Source organism: Desmodus rotundus, chromosome 2 (genome assembly GCF_022682495.2).
Source record: "Desmodus rotundus isolate HL8 chromosome 2, HLdesRot8A.1, whole genome shotgun sequence".
Taxonomy (NCBI): domain Eukaryota; kingdom Metazoa; phylum Chordata; class Mammalia; order Chiroptera; family Phyllostomidae; genus Desmodus; species Desmodus rotundus.
Window position 1 is genome coordinate 170,457,674 of NC_071388.1, and position 21,376 is coordinate 170,479,049.

The 21,376-nt window shown below is 37.8% G+C and overlaps 1 protein-coding gene across 1 annotated transcript in view; it reads left to right on the forward strand.

Annotated features, from left to right (window-relative positions):
• The window catches only part of FAM171B (family with sequence similarity 171 member B), a 62,416-nt gene that overhangs the window by 38,434 nt on the left and 2,606 nt on the right, over positions 1-21,376 (forward strand). The window contains exons 3-7 of the mRNA XM_024561499.4: positions 3,889-3,981; positions 7,464-7,622; positions 11,346-11,516; positions 16,751-16,867; positions 21,248-21,371. Of these exons, the coding sequence (XP_024417267.2) occupies positions 3,889-3,981; positions 7,464-7,622; positions 11,346-11,516; positions 16,751-16,867; positions 21,248-21,371 (664 nt within the window). The remainder of the gene's footprint in view (positions 1-3,888; positions 3,982-7,463; positions 7,623-11,345; positions 11,517-16,750; positions 16,868-21,247; positions 21,372-21,376) is intronic.

A 21,376-nucleotide genomic window follows, 5' to 3' on the forward strand; every position in this document is an offset into this window, starting at 1 on the left:
TGAAGAAAACATTAGGGCCCTTTTTGCTCCTACAGAGGCTTGGAGGAATTTTGAGCAAAGCTCTGGTATAAAGCTTGTGTGCAAGTCACATGCCCCAGGGATTACTGGGAAGCAGGGCGAGCCAGGTAAAGGGGGGACAGATGATGAAAGGATGTTCATGAAAGGTGAGGCAAACAGTTTAGATTTATGTGCTGAATAATAAGCCAGTTGTGATTGTAGATTCTTGAGCACAGTGAGTATAAGTTATTTGGAAACTGAATTTAATTAACAGTGTATATAGTCAATAGGCCGACAGCAGGTTAAAAATGAATTCAGGGAGCCTGACTATGAAGCTGTGGTTGTGCTCCTAGTGGAAATTAATAATGGAATTTCAGCAGAGTTACTGATTGCAAAATTACCATTGGTACAACAAATGCATGTTGTTAAGTACCAGAAGCAATAACTAGTTAGGAAAAATGATGCATTTTTTAAAAACTTGGCAAAATAATTTTCGAATGTGAGTCAGTCCAAATTTAAAAAAAAATAATAAATTTTGAGGAATAAATGTGTAAAAATTCCTGGGAAACTTGTTTTGCTTTTTCCTTGCTATAATTACTCTTTATTTTTTAATTTTGATTTTCAATTACAGCTGCCATTTAATATTACTTTATAATAGTTTCAGGCATATAGCATAGAGGTTAGTCAATCATATAATATATAAAATGATCTCCCTGATAATTCCAGTACCCATCTGGCACCATAAATAATTATTACAATACTGTTCCTTGTATTCCCTATGTTGTACTTAAAATCCGCATGACTATTCTGTAACTACCAATTTATACTTCTTAATCCCTTCACCTTTTTCACCCAGCCCCCAACCCCTCTTCCTCCTTGCCTTCCCCCTCAATCTGGCAACCCGGTATATTTTTTGTACCTATGAGTCAGCTTCCATTTTTTCTTTGTCTACTTTGTTCTTTAGATTCCAGGTGTAAGTGAAGTCATTTGGTGCTTGTCTTTCTCTGACTTACTTCACTTAGTGTAATGCCCTCCAGGTCCACCCATGTTTTCTGTCACAGATGGGAAGATACCATTCATTATGGCTGAGGAACATTCCCTTGTGTATGTGTACCACAGCTTTACCTACTCATACTGGGAATCTTGCTTTAAAAGAAGATTTACTAGAGGCAATCTGTAATTCCAGATAACTAAACTATTATAGAGTTATAAAATTAAAACTAAAATATACAGCTACAAAATTAAAACCATATAATATTATACTGTGGTACAAATCAGATACTTATATGCATTAAAAGAAAGTAACCTGTGATGAGGTACCATTATAAATCATTGAAAAGAGGCTAAATATTCAATAAATAGTACTGGGATATTTTAGTGAACGCTCCAGAGTACATTGGTTTGGATCCATATTCCAAAGTATATTGCTCAAGAGTTCAAATGTGGGAAACTGGATATTAAATATAAGAAAATAATAAATGATCTGATTTTTATTAGGATGATCTGATTAAACTTAAAAACAATGAAAGATTTCGTAAAAGTAGATTCGACTATAAAAAGTAGAAAAGTATTTTGAAAAAGCAACTGTACATCAAAAATCTAAATTAAAGGCAAACAAGAAGGTAGGAAAATATGTGAAACAATAAGGGGTGATATTCTTAACATGAAAAAAACTCATACAAATCAGTAAAAAAACAAAACACCAAGACCCTGCCTAAACAAGGTAAATGGACAAAATCAAGACCTATCAATTTTCAAACTAGGAAGTTCCAATGATTAGTAAATGTGACAAAGTACTTTTGTCACCTGAGAGTCTAACACTTGTGTAAGGAAATACACATTTCTATCCCTGGCCAGTGTGGCTCAGTGCATTGAGCACCGGCCTATGAACCAAAGGGTCACATTCCCAGTCAGGGCACATGCCTGGGTTGCAGGCCAGGTCCCCAGTCGGGGGGCGCTCAAGAGGCACAACACATTGATGTTTTTCTCCCTCCCTTCCCTTCTTTCTAAGACTAAATAAGTAAAATCTTAAAAAAAAAAATACACACTTCTTAGATTTTTCATCTTAGAAAAGTTTTTGGAAAGTAAACATAGTACCGACTGAGTGAGGTAGGATCAGAATTCTCAAACACTGTTAATGGAAGTACAAATCAGCAAAATTATCTGGATATCAGGTTTGAAATGTGTTAATGACTTCAAAATCTTTGTAATCTTTGACCCAGTATTCCACTGTTAGTAATCTGTCCTAAAGACATACAAATAAAGTTGACAGATATTCATGCACAAGGATGTTGACTTAAATAAGAGTTTTTTAATAATAATGAGAATGTAAACAGTCTAAATTTACAGTATTAGTGTAGTAGTTAAGTAAATCGTTTACTTCAGGAAATGAAATATATGACCTTGAAAATGTTATGAAAAGTTCTATCGAGGGACAGAAAGGCTTATTATATTATCTTCAGTGAAAAAGCACAGTAAAACTATTCTGTATACAATATCATGCTCCCTATTTTAAAAAATCACAGGGAGAGCTGGAAAGAGGTGTGCTAATTGTGACTAATGGGTATCTCGGTGGTGGTGGTGTGATGACCGTCATTTCCTTCTCACCCTTTTCTGTATTCCTCCACTTCACAGGGGATATACACCCCTTTTATAATCAGAAATGTTTTTTTAAGTGAAAATAAATCCGAAAGTAAGTTTTAGTGAGGTTAAGAAAGATTCCCCTCAGGTTTAATAGCCTGAAAATTCTGCCAGAGCTGCCCCTTTTAAGCCACCTATGACCGAGAAAGTACCCAAATAGGGAATGGTGCCCTAATTAGATTCACCTTCAGGTCCAAGCTCCTGCTTCTTACCTCCTTTCCAATCTAATGAGTCCATTAATCAGTCTAAATGTTAATGTATTCTGAACTGAAATTACACTTTTACTTGGTAGTTAGTCCTCTTTTCCTATTGTAGAAGAAAAGTATATTTCATTTAATGTCCATCATACATCATTGTATGCTTTTGCTATTTTATCTTGTCTTGTTCATTATAGCTCTTGGAAATATTTTAAAATATTAAAAATTTCCCCATTCAATGTTTTATCCTCTCATATGATTTAGGGATATTATGTTACTTCTATTAAAAGTGCAGGAGAGGGAGATAATGAGAATTTGTGCTTTGTGTAACTCCTCAAAAAACTTATTTTTCTAGTGTGCGATTGGTAAGCTTATTGGATTTGTTCTTGCTTACAAAGTGACAGTCTTTTGTCCCAGCTTCTTGGTCCTGATCTTGAAATAATTATTAGCTTCCTGGCCATCTGCACTTTCTCATCTCACAAGTTATTTCAGGTGCCAACTCTTACAGGCTGGTTCAGCCCCATCTGAGGTACTACTCCTAGGAATCTCTTTGTGTTAAACTGTTTCCTCCTTTGCCAGGTCAGAGCCTATTTAGCAAACCACACTGTGTGAAGAGCATTGCACATTTACATGGGATGTTAAAAAAGAAGTGTGGGTGTTAGAGAACCTTGAATCATGGAGCCAAGAAAAATGTTTTTAAAAATTATAAGAGGGAAGTAAGTAACAATGATAAGGAGAAAATAGAGGAAAGTTGTTCAAGTATTTAACTTAACCCTAAGTCTGGGGATAGTTAGAGAGCATTATTAGTCACCTTGGCAAACTACGGTACGAAATGGAAAAGATGATGAAAATAAAAGAGAGATGTCCAATCTTTTCTTAGCATTTTTCTGTAATCTTTTTTCCTCCATCATATTTTATGTTCATCCTTCCTTTTTTTTTTTCTGTCGCAGTTTGTTTTTCCCTACTTTTTATAGGGCCTGCTGGAACAGAACTATGTTTGTCTGTCCCACCCCCCATGTTTAATAAACTCTTTTAATTGTGCTATATTTCACAGTATATTCATCAATCACACTTTCACTGTTCCCGCAAAGCCAAGCAAATATATGGCTATTTGAAGACACTGTTTTAATTACTGGAAAATTAGCTGGTAAGTATAACACTTTACTCAGCTAGTAAGTGCTTAAAGTGGTTATTATGTAAATGGCACTTTTTCACTAATGAGTCAATCTTGATTATAATGTAGGAAAAATTGAAATTGATCAGGGATTGTCAGTACTGATTATAAGTTGATCTGAACTAAGTCTTATTTAACTATTCAAATGTAGTATTTTTGTGTGTGTGTAGCAGGAATCATTCTCTCCTTTTCTAATTTAGCCTCCAGTTGAGGACATTCATTAGACTTTTGGAAATACTGGAAAGAGCTTCTGAACCTCTTTCCCAATCTTCTCTCTCACTGTGCTTTGGCGGTTGGTTGAACTAGTAGATGAGCTCAGCCCTTTGGGGCGTTCTCATTTGCACGTCACCTGTCTCTGGCGTTAATCTTGCTGCTTGTGTGGCAAAGACCTGAGACCAGGCAGTTAAGTGTCTGCCCTGCGTACTTGATTTGCCCATTTGCATATCCTAAGGGGAAGGATACAGGAAGCCTTATTTGGGGGCTGGTTTCAGCTGTGTCCTCCAGTTTTGCTTTGACAACCATGAAGGTGATAGTTTCATCCTCACCTCCTCACCTCCCCTAACTAGCCCTTAAGGGAAAACCCAGCGTTTTGTAACTCTTACTGCGTATTATGTAAAATGTCTATAAATGACAATTTATTTTGTAGTGGGGAATTAATGTTTAGGATTAAAGCATAATAGGAACAATTGGTAAAGGCAGTAAATGCTCAAAATAGAGTTTATAAGAGAGTCGTGGTAAAAAGTATTGTTTTGGAAGTTCTCTTTTTCAGAAGCTATGTTATTTATTCCTAAAGCGTTAAAAAAACACCCCTAGTACTATTATTTGGGAAAAAATTAAACTAGGACTTGCAGTAGAATCTCTTACTCTTGAAATGCTAAGGCATTTGGCAAAATTTTGATCTCGGGTTTGCTGGTGCATGCAAAATAGGTGGATGTGGACCTGTGTGTAGAAGGATGAAAAGTAAGAACGAACTACATACATGCAGAGAGAAGCTATTGGGATGGCCAAAAAGTTCTTTTGGTTTATGCCATAAAATGGCTCTAGTAGCGCTTAGTTGCCTTTAACTCCACTCAAAAACAGTTTTTTTAGATTGTATTGTGATAGCCGTCATTATTAGTATTTTTTTAAAAATCAAAATTGAATTTTTATGTAGCCATTTTAATATTGAAAGTGAAAAAGAGAAGCAACAATTTCACCATATTATGCTTTATTATTTCAAGAAAGGTAGAAATGCAAGTCAAATGCAAAAAATGATTTATGTAGTGTGTGGAAAAGGAGCTATGACTAATTGAATGTGTGAAAAGTGGTTTGCGAAGTTTTGGGCTGGAGATTTCTCTCTGGACGATGCTCCTTGATGGGGTATACTAGTTGGAATTGATAGTGATCAAATCAAGACATTAATTGAGAATAAACAATGTTATACCATGCAGGAGATAGCTGACATACTCAAAATATCCAAATCAATAAAGTTATTGGTGAAAATAAAAAATGTGTCTTTTATTTTATGGAAAAAACCATACGGACTTTTTGGTCAATCCTAACATTTTATGCTCCGGGGCCTTTGTGGAATCAGGTTCTCCACAGTCCCTCTTCAGTTTGTTGTTTTGGTATTGTTTTGACACATTCCTCCTCGTTACTGGCCTCTTCAACCCCATTCCAATTGTAATTGCTGCTGGAATACATGAAGTAGATCAGTTGTGAGCATGTCCGTGTGCCACTCCTTTGCCGCTGTACCAAGCAGTAGGGAGCTCACCTACGTCTGGATTACATCGCCCAAGCCTTGACATATCTCCATGACAACACTGAACCCTCTTGAATTCTCAGGGTGCCTCCTTTTACTGCTTTATTTCCCTGAGAATTGACATATTGGTAGGGCCAAGCAGGAAAGGATGGATGTTTCTAATAATGTTAACTCATTCCTTAGAAGTTACACATCCTCACTTCCTTAAAACATTTGTTTTTACTTCCAAGATTTTATCAGGAAGGTGTTCAGTTTGTATAGTGAAAATGTGTCAATATATTTGCAATGAAATGAGCAGGAGAAGTCGGAAACTTCGGGAAAGTACAAAACCTTAGAGAAGGGACATGTTCACTAGATATTTCCCTTAGAGAACATGCTTTCAGTTGTATGAAGTTTGGATGATCAACATCATTTCAGTCACACAATGTACGAGGAAGTTGTAGTGATCAGAAGGCATTGGATTGTGCCCTCAAACAGCGTAACCAAGCAACGATGATATCTCATAAATGCACTGTTTGTTGCTGTATTCCTTAGCTGTTTGTTTACCAAGTGTTACTACTGTTCTAGCTTATAGAAGTTAGCTTATAGAAGTTATAGAAGTTATATAGAAGTTAACTATACATTGATTTTGTGAATTATCTTACATTATTTCATTTATTACTTATTGTCATGTGACACTTTAAAAACCAATACTTTTTGTATCCTAATAATTTTAATTGATTCCTTCTCTCTTTATCAGTGATCCTTAAAAAGTCCAAAGCAGAAGCTGATGTGTAATAATTTAAAGTTTTAATGATTTGGGTTGACCTTTGAATTGTTAAATATGTCGATTATAGAAATACCAATATGGCCAGAATTTTGACTCCATAAATTACATTGGAGGATAGTTAATTCAAAGTTATTAATATGAGATAATATTTATAAAGTCCCTGGCATTCAGAAGTAAATGACTGAATCTCAGCAAAGCCACCTTCTGTTTCAAGTTGCTGAAAACCTGATCCTAAATCAGCTTAAGCCCAAAGGTGGCACTTATTAATTGTTCACATAATTGATAGGTATAGGAGGCAGACCAGCTTTAGACATGGCTTGATCAGGGCTTCTGCTGAGATAACTGAGAATTACTTTTCTTCATTTCTCAACTCTTCATTTTTTAAATATTGTCTCAGTCTTCAAACCAGCTCTCTCATTTTTGGTCAAAAGATGGATTCTGCAACTCATGGACATATATCTGATCATATAAAGTCCAGGGAGGAAAAAGCAAACCTTTTTACCCCTAGAAATCCAAGCAAAACTCACACTGCATCTCATTAATTGTAGTTGTCACAGCACCCATCCCTGAACAAATCAAAGTATCCAAGAGAATGAGAGATGCTTTTGATTGGTTTCATCCCATTCCGGTATGCACCACTAACTCTACTCCCATTATAGAAACGAACTCCCACATATGTGGTTCCCTAGCATGAAACCCCAAAAAGGGTGAAGAATTTCTGGGCAGCAGAATCAAGGATAAAGGTTCCTTGTATGTTCTAAAGAAAGGTAAATCTCTAATTTTTTCAGTTCCAACTTTAAAATAGTAGTTATATGAGATGTTGTAATGTTTAGAAATAATTATAACTGCTTTACTCCTTTAGAGTAAAATGTCCTGGCCAATGATACTGTGCTTAATATGGATTTGTTTTATCTATTTGTAATGAGGGTTTTTTTTTTCTTTCAGATGCCAAATCTCAACCAAGTGTTCAGTTTTCAAAAGCCTTAATCCAACTGCCAGACCACCATCACATTAGCAACGTTACAGGCTATCTTACAGTTCTGCAGCAGTTTTTGAAAGTGGACAATCTTCTGTATACATCTGGAATTACTCTTAATAAATCAGGTATTGTCTCATTTTTACATAATATAATCATGTACAAGAAATAGTGCATAGATATCTCATCAAATACTGGTGAAGTTATTAAGATTGGATAGTCATTTAAGCTTGTGGGGATACATGTCACTTTTGCAACATAAATCTAGTTGTTAAACATGTGTAAGCAATGAAAGATTATAGTCTTCAGCACATACATTATCTCAAAAGAAAATTCAATTTACTGGATACTTTTATCTAAAGGGGTTTTAAAAAGGTATAAAATAATAATTACACAATAGTAAATTATTATGTAACTGCGAATTAAAAATACATTTAAAAATGGAAATTTGATTTAAGAAATTCAAACACACCGTTTTATAATTTGGCCTTCTATTCATTCTTATCAAATTGGTCAGAGTATCAACAATTACTAAATATAAAAAGTTTATAGATTGGAGTAAACAATTGTGTATTTTTTCATGTATATTTACTATTCTCTATGAGTAAAGTATATCTATTCCATATTAACAGTACTAATATATTTAAATAAGGCTTTCAGGACCTACCAGTTAAGGCAATGATGGAATTTTGTATTTCATTTAACGATCCGCCTATGAATGACATCCACACTGTGAATACACTGGTTCCACCATTTTTACCACTTGTTTCAACATAACCAAAACTCCCTGTTTAGAATCACCTCAGACAATCTGTAATTTTGATGGTTTCAGGTATGTCAAAATTTTCATTCATTTCATTTGGGAAACAACTGGAAATTAGAGTAATAAGGGCATGTTTTGGTTATGTTGAAGGTTGTTTGGAGGTTGGTTAGTTTTTTGAACCTGCTGTAGCTGATGCTATCAGTACTCTTTGCCAGCTGATCCTGACTCCTCTGTAACCTGCCTGTGCCTCCTGGTGCACACACCTGTGACTGCCTGAGGGCCTTCCCTGGTCCAGGAAGCAGGCTGGGCCCTCACGTGTGGCAGGTCTCAACAAATAACAGATGAGAGTACATAAATACTCCAATTTCTTTGCCTTGATTCTTTGTTTAAAGTATATTTTATTGATTATGCTGTTACAGTTGAACCCAATTTTTCCCCCTTTGTCCCCCTCTGCCTGGTACCCCCGTTCCCTCCAGCAGTGATCCCCCTTAGTTCATGCCCATGGGTCGTGCATATACATTCTTTGGCTTCTCCATTTCTATACTATTCTTAACATCCCCCTGTCTATTTTGTACCTACCAATTATTTTGTCTTGATTTGGTCCTGAGCCAGATTCTGTCCAGTGAGATTGAGCTGGAGTCGCCACAGAGATAACCTGCTCACTAACACATTCTGTGCTGGCTCCCTGTACTCCCTCAGTGGGGCGCAGCTCAGGGTCTGTTTCTTAAAGAAGCCAATCAGAGACACCTGCTGAAATTTTCCAGCTGTAAATTACAGGATGCTCAAAATAAATGCATTGACAAGAATGGTACAAATGAAGCTCATGTTGCACTGGAAGGGTTTTATGGATAAGATGCATTAGATTCAGTGGAAGGGATCATCATGTGCTCTGCCCTCCAACATTCTACCACCTGCTTTTGAGATTATTCATTCAGTGTTTCAATTATCCTGAGAATGCTGACATTTAAAAAATTCTGGAGCAGTGCTGTCAAACAGGATTGTTCTTCTGTTCCATCCACTATGGTAGCCACTAGGCACCTGTGGCTATGGAGCTCCTGATATATAACCAGCACTGAGAAACTGCACTACTCCTGTCACTTAAGTGTAAATTGTGCCCTGCTGTGGGTGGCTACTGTATTACATTGTACAGTTCTAGAGTTCGGTGCATATGAAAGTCTCCTTTCCCCCCCTTATACCTTCTTCCTCGTTTCTTTCTTTGAGTTGTCCTTATCCCAAGTAGTGGGCTGTCTCTCTCAGCAGCTGTAGCTGCCTTTGGTGTCTGGAGTCACTGACTGCATAAAGCTGGGGGGTGGGATTAACAGCAGTCATTTCAGAAAGCCAGCCAGCCTTACCAATGATAGTTCGATGTCAGAGATTGTAATTACTTACAAATTACCTAATACTTTGTGCTCACATTGGATTACTAACCAGTGTCCTACTCCACAAAATTTGTATTGCTCATCTTCTGATTTATGTTTCAGGCAGTTTGCAAGACCTAATTTTCTTATATTTAAGCTGAGAATTTTCAGTAAGCCAGCAGTCAACTTGTCTGATACGTGGTAAACACCAGATGATGTGCAATAATGAGAATTCTTTTCCGTGGTCCACCTCTCTGCCCTCCAGCTCTTGGCTCTCTCCTTTCCATCCCCCCTCCTTCCCTCCCTCCCTTTTCTGACTTGGGGGCTTTGCTTCTGCCTAGAAAGCTGTGCCCTGAGGTGTTTGCATGGATGGCACCTTCTCATTTGGCCAGAGCTCAGACATCCTCTCCTCAGAAGTGGCCTTCCTGACTACCCAATTACATTGTCTCTTCAGATTCTCCTTAAAGCACGATAGTATCTTCTATCAAGCCTGAAGGCTAAAACTGACAATGAGTAAAGACAGGGAAAAAAAGGATTTTCAATAGTAATGAAACCTGTGGGAAAAAATATTGCAGGCAACCTGGGAAATCACGTGTTCACTGTATTTCTGGGGCCTAGATGGGTGCTGGTCTTGGTAGGTGAGGTAAATATTTGTTAAATGCATAAGCAAAGACTCTAGCTTTTAAGCTGTAGAGTCAAAAGTTTAGCCACAAGGACCAAATAATATATAATAAGTATACTTTATTCAAGTATTTCTGTGTTAGTAAATTACTTGGAAAATCTGAAATTATCAAATTACTTGTAGAAAATTTACAATTTTAGCATTTATAACCACATTATTTTATTCATTGTAAATATTCTGGTGTATATTATAACTTTGGCATTGCTAATATTTCAAAAACAAAACAAAGGCATTTTTTTGCTTTTCTTTCCTAAATAATAAAAAAAATATAGAGGTAGCTCCTAATATTGAAGAAGGTATCCTATAACTTGTATAGTCAAATTTTTAAAACTTTAGGCAAAACAGCATAATGAATTCTCCTATTAATCTCCTTTCCCCTAGTTTTCAAGTTTGAAGTCTAAATAATATTGCAATATTAATTTTGAAGTCTTAAGTTTATATTAATTTTTTGAAATATAGTATTAATCAGATATATATCAAGGACTATTTTATCAGCTAATCTTGCATAGCAATTTTGTTTGTCAAACTTATATACTAAAAATTGCATTTTGAATCAGAATGCTTTTTACATAAGGTGACTTTGAGTATAGGCAAGTGTGTTGGTTCCAGTTCTTGAAACAGATGGCTTTAGGAAAAGGAGAGACAGAAGTTTCAGACCAATATTTGCACTGATGGTGTGGTAGGGCAGACTCTTTATTCAGCTGTACTAGTAAGATGTGCGGTGTTTCTGGTTGCTGGTTTTGTAGGTTTTTAACAACAATGAATTGGACTCCATTGACTTTAACTCGGATGACTGGGAGAATTAGATCTCTAGGCTTATATGTTTAGGGACAGATGTGTCAATGTTACATGAATATATCCTACATTAGCATATGATACATTTAAAAAATTTTTAAATCCTTAATGAGGATTCAGCATCCATTTGAAATTAAAGATGGATAGCCCTGGGTGAACTAGAGGAACTAGATATTATAGGCCAATATTAATTTGTCATTAATATATAACTACAACCTGTGTTTTACATAAGATTTTAATAAACTTTTTTTAGGTTTTGAAAGTATTGAATTGACTCCTCTTGCTGCAGTATGTGTGAAGATATATTCTGGAGGAAAAGAATTAAAGGTGGATGGATCTATTCAAGTTTCTCTCCCCCTTCTACATACAAATGATATGAGTGCAGGGGATCACATCCCTGCCTGGACATTTGATATGAACACAGGTATGTGAGCTAGATACAAATATTCTGAATATTTTTCTTTGGAATGTTTGCTCTTAGAAATGTTTCTGTGTTTTCATTTTTTCAGCTTTATTGTGGTATAATTGACAAATGAAATTTCTATATTTTAATATAGAATAAAATAATTCAATATGCCTTATTTTTGAAAACATTCAAATATATCACTTATATTTGAATGTTTTATCTTTAGTAGAGCATTAAATCAGTAATGTTACAATTTTAAGTACTTTGTCAACCACTAAAATTGGCCCCCCTTTGATTATTGTAATACAACTATGCAGAAAATTATATCAGTATATTAACAAACAGCATTATTTACTGACTATCCTGTTTTTAAAAAAATCCCCTAATATTTTGAGCAGAAACAAATTTTTTAAAAGATTTCTACTCTTATGGGTGTTTGTTTTGATAGGCAATATGAACTCATATCTAAAAACTTGGTTAAAGCAATTAAGATATATATGCTATATTCATGAAAATCAATAATTGTGTTATTAAGAGATAGGAAGAGTGGTTGTTTCTCAAAAAAAATTTTTAGGTACCAATTTTGTTTCCTGAATTTAACCTCCAAAATGGCTGCTGGAATTACTTTTTCTCCTCTGATTCCTTTGGTTTTGTTTTTGTATTGGAATGTAAATAAGGTGGGAGTCTTTAAGTTAAGGCTGCCACCCACTCCATAAAAGGAAGTGATCAGTCTACAAAGTTTTCCAGGACTTGATTTCTCTCATATCTCATCTGGGAACCAAGAGGCCCTTGTGGTCAGCCAGTGAGATGCACAGGTTTATTTAGGCTTAGGTCACAGGTGTGAGGAGGGAATGGAGCCCAAAACTAATTGTGTGGACAAAGAATAGGGAGCAGTTGATCCTTAAAGGAGATTTGAAATGAGATTTCACAGTAACAAGAAAGTAGATAGTGTGGGCGCTAAAGAGATTGTATGGAAAGTAACCTTAGAGGGTGATGTGATCATAACTCCTTCCTGGGCAGGTCATGGCGGGCAGTCATGCTCTAAGGCACATGACTTCATTAGTAAAAGGCTTACCTTTGTCTTAAGCAAGCCCTGTCCATGGTTTATGTGCATCTAGGTTAATACATCTTTGAAATGCCCTCTTTCAGACCGTTCCTTCTCATATGTGACAACCCTTAAGAAAGCACAGAGCTTTGGCTGGATGGTTCAGTTGGGTGGAGCATCGTGCCATACACCAAAAGTTTGCAGGTTTGATTCCCTATCAGGGCACGATCCCCAGTTGGGGTGCAAATGGAAGGCAACCAATTAATGTTTCTTTTTCACATCAATGTTTATCTCTCTAAAATCAGTAAAAACATATCCTAGGGTGAGAATTTTTTAAAAAAGAAAAAAAAGCATGTAATCTTACCTGTCCTGAAATCCAATCCCCACCTTGCAAAACCTGAGGAAAAAAAAAAAGAGATTTTCCCAGAGAGCTGGGAAAGAACCAAGTGGCTGCCTTGGTCTCCCATGGCCCTGACTGTTCATTTAATTTACCAGCATTGCTTACTCATACAATATGACTTACAAGTTTTTCCATCACTTATTTTACAATGCTTCCCATAAAAATTAACATAAAAGACAAGTCTTTTGAGGTGTTCCATGGCCCCTAATGGAACAACGCAGAGTTATTCCTACATATTTTGAGATTTTAATCCTTAATACCCCAATATCTAATGAAAACTGAGAAGTAAGCAATTAGCATTCTTTAGCTTGGCAGATTTATGGAGACACTTTATAACCTCCAGAAATACTTCATGGACAGCAAACTCAATTGTTAACATGGACTTACTTTTGTAAAACCCAGGCAAAGTAAAGAAAGGTCAGTTTTACATAAACCAACAAACTCAAACTAGCGTTTATGCACTAAGGATTACTCTTAGATCACATGAACTTGAACAATCATTTTGAGTTAGTTTCTATATTTCTGAGAAATCTAGAATACCCGATCCTTACAAGCTCTTGCCTTTGAATTAACTTTAGTGATATTATCCCGAGGCAGAAAGCTACTTCACATTCACAACATACGTACGAGTATAGAGACACGCAAAGACAGAGACCTTTTAGCCATGAGAAGACTCACTAGATTTTTATCAAGGAACGGTTGGATCCAGATTTTGTTTTGAAGGCATTTACAATTGATATCTGTCCTTGACAAGTCAAGTTCCAAATGACCTCCCCCCTCTTAAAACAGGGACAGCCATTTGTAATACCTCAGAGAATTGGGTTGACATCTCAATAGCTCCAGAGGTTGATCCACTTGCCTGGGTCTTCTTTTTGTAGTGTTGAGACACCCGCGAAATGTTTTCCATATACCCTGCCTAATTTTGTAGCCTGTTTCTCCGGCTGTCCTCACAGAAGGTTAACTCGGAAGTATCTAGGGATCCTCATCTCAGCCACCTTCCTGCATCAGTGTTAATGGGAGGCTGACTGTCGTGGGGCTTGTGGGCCTTGGAGGCACGATTTTCCATGTTCATTTTAAGATCTGTAGAGTCTGAACAAACTTCTAGAGAAAGCCAGCCTTTACATGCACGTGTGCACATCTCTAGGTGGGCCAAATGTGGTGAATATCCCTCCAGGGCTGCTTCACTCCCTGGAGGAAATGTTTCCTCAGGTAGCCTCACATAGGTTCTTAGTCATCTAAGAATACCCGAGCAAGGGCCAGCGAGAGCTCACTTGACGCCACCAAAACCGCCCTGCTTTCCAAGGCTTGCTTGGGCCCCTCTCTCGGGGTGAACCCACTCCAGGGCACCCTGCCCTTCTCCCCAGGGCTCTGGCAGGCTTCTCTGGGGTTGGCTGCGTTACCACACTGGACGCCTCGCTGTGCCCATCTCCACCACTCTGGATCTGCGGATCTGCAACAACTATCATCACCCCGTCGACTATTTGAGTTGGAGAAGCCAGTGTCCTTTCCCTTTCAGAAATCCTTTATTCTCTCATTTAACCAGCCTTGGTTTTGTTCAGACAACACATTTTTCTTATCCTTTCCTTGGGTTATTTCAACCTTTATCTACACTGAGGATTTTCTAAGAACAGCTCAGATAAAGTCATGGACCTGCTACTTAAAGCAAGGAGGCTCAGGATTTTTAGGTCTCCCCCAAGTTCGCTGGACTTGAAGTAGGAAGTTGGTGGGGCATAATGGGCTCCTGCTCGTACCTAGTACTGGGCCTGGGTCCGGGTCCTCAGGGTGGTCCTGGCTGGTGGGCTTTTTGGGAATCCAGCTGTACTGTGCCAAGTAAATGACAACATGAGAAATGACAACCTGTAGAAAATTTTGTGAGTTTACTTGAGCCAAAATGGACTATAGTTGCCTGGAAGTGAGATCTCAGATGCTGCAGAGAACAGTTTGCAGTTTCTATTATGCATTTGGAGTTAATGAGAATGTGGGAAAAAGCAAGGCAGGGATTGGATTACAGTATTATGAGCTTTCCTGAGGATGGTTATGCTTTGGAGGCATATTACTTTTTGCATTTCAAAGGTGTGTTAAACTAGAGGAACAGAAACAATGGGCAGAGTTTTCTTAAAAACCTTTCAGTGAAGAAGATACAGGCCTGGGCATGTGACTACCCACCTTACCTGTCCAGTTTGGAATTTACAATGTATTTCAGTCCCCCTTTTTCATCCACAGGGAAAACCTTTTCATTTAGTTTCAACAGTACGTTCTATGCTCAGTACTTACTTCTGGTCATCAAACGTTGGGAGAGGGGGTGTTTGTCCCACACTGGGCAGTTCTCAGAAACCAGCTGGGTATCTTACAACTCAGTTCAGACACTGTCCGTTTGGAGTTTGCATCAGATCCCACAGGTTAAGGGCTTAGTCCCACAGGACCGTCCTTCCTCCTCAGATGCCAATCACAAGTCCAGTGTGTGACCTGTGCTTCTGACTAACTGGCTATAAACTGGAGGTTCCCATTACCCTCTCCTTCAGTTCAATACTTTGCTAGAACAGCTTACAGGAAACCAGTTTCCTTATTAGATTAACAGTTTATTATAAAAGGCTATAACTAAGGAACAGCCAGATGGAAAACATGCATAGGGCCAGGTATGGGAGAAGAGGCGCGGAGCTTCCATGCCCTCTCCTCTGAGTACATCACCCTCCCAGCAGCTTGATGTATTCACCAGTTCTGCTCTCGTTACCCTGTAGCCCAGGGACTTTTCTGGAGGCTTCTTCGTATGCAGGCATTACTGGTTAAATTATAGACCATTGGTGATTGAACTCAATCTCCAGTCCCTGTTCTGTCTCTGGAGGTGTGTGGGGGGTAGGCTGAAAGGTCCAACCCCTCAAATCACTTGGTTGTTTTCTTGGCAACCCACCCCCCCAGCCTTGGGGACTTTTCAGATACTAGCTCATGACAAACTCAATTGTTGTTGAAAGCAGCTTGCTGTAAATAACAAAAGACACTCCGTTCACCTTTATGGGTTTTATCACTTCAGAAATTCCAAGGGTTTTAAGAGCTTGGTGCCGGCACTGGAGACTAAGGCCAAAAATGTATTTCTTACTCTAAATCAGAGTATCCCAGTAGTATGTATACTGTTGTAAATCAGTGGATGAAGAGCTGCAAGACCTGGATTTCTAGCCCACTCACCAGCAGTATGATTTTTGAGCAAACACCTTATTTGAACCTCAATTTCCTAATATGTTGAATGAGAGAGTTGTTTTAAAACACTTTAAAGAATATCTGCTTTGAGTCCTGAATTCTGATTGTTCTTTCTGGTGAAGGTCTTTGTCTGTAGTGTACTGTCCAGTGACAAAATTTTTGAATGGATTTATCACATATGCAACATTTATATACATTGTATACACTATCACTGTTTAATCAGAAGCCCAGAACAGGTTTCAAATAATGACCTATTGATAAAGTTGGATTTCACTACTCATATATCCTTAAGATATATCTCAATAGGCACAATTTAAACATTATTTGGAGAGTCCTGATTTCCTTAAATATGCTTACAGTCTTTATTTATAATGAATTTATTTCTTATAGTCATAAAAATCAAATTATTTTATTTTATATCTCATTATCATATGTGCTATATTACCACGTAATATATGAAGTACATATTACCCCACAGTAATATATTGTTACAGCTTTCATAGTCTTTGAAAAAGTCCTGCAAAGTAGTCTGTACTTGACTATCAGCAAACTCCTATCGGCTCTACAGAGATGTAAATAAAAATACCAGGCAGTTATATTTATCTTTCTTTTTAGGAACTTGGATAAATCATGGCCGGGGAATGGTCAAGGAATATAATAATCATTTAATTTGGACATACAACGCACCACATTTGGGCTACTGGATAGCAGCTCCACTTCCAGGAACTCGAGGTTTGTAAAAGTGAAACAGGAAGTAATTTAAAACGACAACAACCCAAGTAGTCATGCTGGAATTGAGAGCAGCACATCTCAGTGATAAGCACTGCCACTTACCTGCTGTATGACACCGGAAAAAGCTTCTAGTCTCTTGATCTCAGCTTTAAAGATTAGGCTCCATGAACTCTAAGGTCTCTTACAGCTACAATATCTGGTAAAGTATGAAGTTGGTTCAAATCAAGTATTTTCTTTTCTTAGTTTACTTTAAGGAAAAAAATAACTTCTACCCAGATCAGTTAGAGCATTTGGATGCAATGAGCAGGAATAGATTTTGGATAATTAAAATAATGTTAGGACGTAGGGAGTTCACAGGATGCTAGGAAGGCTGTAGTAGCGGATTCTAAAAGGCAGGCAGAAATCCCAGGGGCCCCCTTAACCAGCCTCCTGCTGCCTGACACCTACTCCAGCCCTTCGCAGTCCTTGCCTCACACTGTTCCTGACCATTCTCAGGATGCAGAATTTGCTTGGCCTAGAGTTGGATCGCCAGCACGCCCCGTGATGGAGGAAGGGCTGCTGAATGATAGGGTCCCCAGACTGTTCCCAAGACCAGAAAAGTGATACCCCAAATGAAGATTGGCCTGACATGAACAGAGGTGGACACAACCCAAGAACTATCCATTAGGGATGATTTGTTCATTTTTCTAGATTTAACATTTGTACTTAAGGAAATTCCACATTTATCTGAGTTGTGTAACTCTCTCAAAATACTCAAATATTGCATATTTCATCTGTTAAGTTTTCTATTAGAAAATTCTTCTAGTCTGCTGTGTTATAGTCTGGTTGCACTGTGGGCCTTTGGGGTGCTCGCAGGTATAAAGGGAGTTGCTTCTTGACCTTCCCTGCTGCCAACTTCGCTAAGTAACTTTCCAGCCTTCTTATTGCTCTTGTGCCTCACCTCATCGTCCTTTAACCTATGGCTTTGTCATCTACAAAAGCCAACAAAGCAAAACTTTCAGTGCCGGTTCGGTGAAGTTTGGGAGAGTATGGAAGTGGAATGCATGTGTCATCTCCAGTCATGTGTCAGAGAATTAATTCTTTTGGTCAAGTGTCTTGGCTCCCAGCTGAGAGGCAGCTGTGACCTGGCTGTTTTGTGCTGGTCAGGGATAGTCCCAGGGCACGTGCTGATCCAGGATGTAGAAGATGTTTGCATACATTTCTCTGCAGCATTCTCTCATCTAACTTACTGTGGCTCTCCATTAATGTGAAGACTCTCCCAGTTTTCCTGAACCTTTTTTTTTTTTTTTTTTTCCTGAACCTTTTTTTAAAAAATAGTTTTTAATTTTCATTTTTTTGTTGACAACCTTTGAATTTTAAACTGTGCAACTAATAAGACTTTTTAAAATGAATCCAAAATTTAGTATTCCGATACAAGAAATAGAAGCCATTAACTATATATGATCAGAAGGGATGTTCTCTCTGTTTCTATTTTGAACTTAGTACTTACGAGATTATTTATTCAGAAACCAGAGGGTGGTTAGTTTTATTCTTCATGATGTGAAGTATCATGCAGTCTTGCTAGCTGTCTGGCCTTATCCCATTCTAGATTTGCAACTATAATGAAATATTGATGAAAAAGCACAATTAATATTTAATGTAGTACTTCAGCTCAACTAAATCCAAGTTATTTCATATCTAATAAACATAGCCGAAGGAGCACTTGTGTTTTATAGAGAAGTGTACCTTCCACTAGACATGTGCCTGAAACAACCAATTTATATAGATGACCTTATGAATTACGAAAGCTGAGTAATTTTCTAAAATAGGTTAAATTTTTGTTTCAGCTTATATGTTGCAAAAGATTTGTGTGAATCAGAGTAGTAAAATAGAAGTGTGGGATTCCCATGTAGTCTGAATAAATACCTTCTGGTGATGCTTTTATTCTGCAAGCATATCACAATCTAAGGAACACTATACTAGAAATGTGCGCAACTCGGTTGTAGCTCTGGCTTTGCCAGTGACTAACTGGGTGAGTTTGAAATAGGTCCTTATCCATCCTAGTATTAGTTTTCTTGTTTCTAAATGGTGGGTGTTGGATACGATGATCCCCAATACCCCAAAACATTTTAGGATGTGGGTGTTACCTTAAGATCAAAACTGCTCTCATGATGGGCTAGCTACTATGCTGGAGCTGCTTTAGTAGCAATTTGGTTAATATAGAAATCTATTGTTTTAAATAAATCTTAAATAGAATTCTAGAATTCCTTAAAAAATATTAAGTGCAAGAAATTAGTTTTTCATAGATTGTTCTTGGTAAGTATGTGAGTATAGAGTTTAATAAACAACTTATTGTTCTTAAATATTCACTTTCAAATGTATTTGAATTTAAAAAATGTATTCTAATTTTCTGCCTTTCTAATCCCTTCTAGGCATACATACACACATGCAGATTCATAATTTTTTGCTCTTGTTGTACATATAGGATTTGGGACAAACCCAATAGTATCAGCTTCCTATTTCCAAATGTGAGTTTCATTGGACTCCCATGGAGTAAAAATTGCTAGCATTTTTTTTGTGTGTGTGTGGAAACAAACACTCTTATAGTCTTAGGAGAAGTTGAGTTTTATCCAGCTTTAATCAAACTTTACTCCTTTGCAGCTCTGGATCCTCACTAAGAATCTACAGATAGAATTGTTATTCTTATTTCTTTTTGTTTGAAGAAATTTCCTATTATGTACTGTTGTAGTGGGTTGCCTGTTAGATATGATACTTTATTAGTAGTAACCATGTATGAAAGTGTGACCAGTCTGGAGTGCCTCTTCATACATAACCTTGAAGCTATACAACTGTGTAGTATAGCCAACACCTAGTGAGTGCTTATTCATGTGCTCAGCACTGTTCTAAGTGTTTTAGAAGTATTATTTAATCCTAAACAACCCATGTGGATTAGGTAGGACAGATATGAACTGAGATACAAAGAAATGGAACTTGCTGAAGACCACACAGACACAAATGGTGAGGCCAGGATTTCATTTCAGGCACTCTGGCTCCAAAGTCTGTGTACGTGTCCATAGTGCTGCTTCTCCAAATCCTTCTGCTGTTCCTGTACTTTTGTTAAATTACATGCTGCAAAATCTAATGGATGACCCTCTGTCCCTTCCAGTGTCCTTGGCAGAGGTGAGAGTCTCATTCTGGAGGTTTCCTCTTGGCAGAGATGACCAGATAACCCCTTGTCTCACTGTCCTCTTCGCCTTTGCATCCTGAGACCATATTACAGTCTATGAAATGCTGATCAGTGGGGTGGTTATGTATATTGCTTAACAAAATGAAGTCTTAGTGATGCTGAAAAGATTTCCTCAAGGTTAGTCGCCCAGTCGCATTGATTTTCATGCAGAGTCTTTTCACAAGTAGCCTACACTTGTCATTTTAGAGTATTTGTCAGCTTTTACTGCAGCTAAGCTTCTCACAGCAGCACTGTCTCTACGCACTCTCTCAGAGGGGATGGTGGGTCAGGGCCTCTGCTGGGCTCAGCTGACTGGGACCATGGCACCTTCTTATTCTACGGCCCGGGCTGAAGGAGTTGCAACCTTTCATCCTTCAAGTCTCAGAATTTTTGGATTCTCTCTAGTCCTTTCATCCCTGCTTACTTTGGCACATTCTATTTTGAATTTATTTTTTAAACACTTTTTAATTGAATGCAGCTAGTAACAGTCCAGACTCACTACTGATATTTTATCACAAAACCTCTTTGCACAAACCTCAAACTAATTGGAAATATTTTCTCCCAGTTTATGCCACCAAATATTTTGCTGCTACATGACCTGGGTTACCGTTTTTACTGCCTACTGAAACCATTTCCTCACTGCTCACCGCCGGGCCTGAAGCCAGGGTCACGTATTTTAGGGTTTTGTTATAGCAGCATTTCAGCATCTCGGTACCAATGTCTATAATAGCCATTGTTGCCATCACAAAGAAATCTGCAATCTCGATGGCTAACAATGGCAAACATGTGTTTGTTGCTTATGTTTCAAGACTGTTGCCCTTGGCTTTGTTCACTTCAACATTTTTTATCATTCCGGAACCTAGGATGATGGAATACCAGCTCTCTGGAATGCACTGTTGGCATATTAAGAGGACCTTCTGCTATCCTCTAGGAGGGATGGGCCATATCATGCAAACTTAAGTTGCTCACCTATCACCAGGCAGAGCAAGTCAGGTGATTAAGCCCAAAGGGTCGAGAAGGTGTTCTCCACCCACAGGAAGCCTGCCTTTGGAGGAGGGTAAACAGTAAAAGTTTGTACACATACAGAATCTGCTTCACCCAGGATGGGGCGCAGTTGGAAATTTGATCTAAAGTATATTTTCTTTTTGTTTGTTTGTTTATATTGAACCATTTAGGTTCAGGTATAAACGGAGACCCAAAGGATATCGCTGCCTACCACACAGTGTTTCTCACAGCCATATTAGGAGGAACAATAGTCATTGTCATTGGATTTTTTGCTGTACTTCTTTGTTATTGCAGGTGAG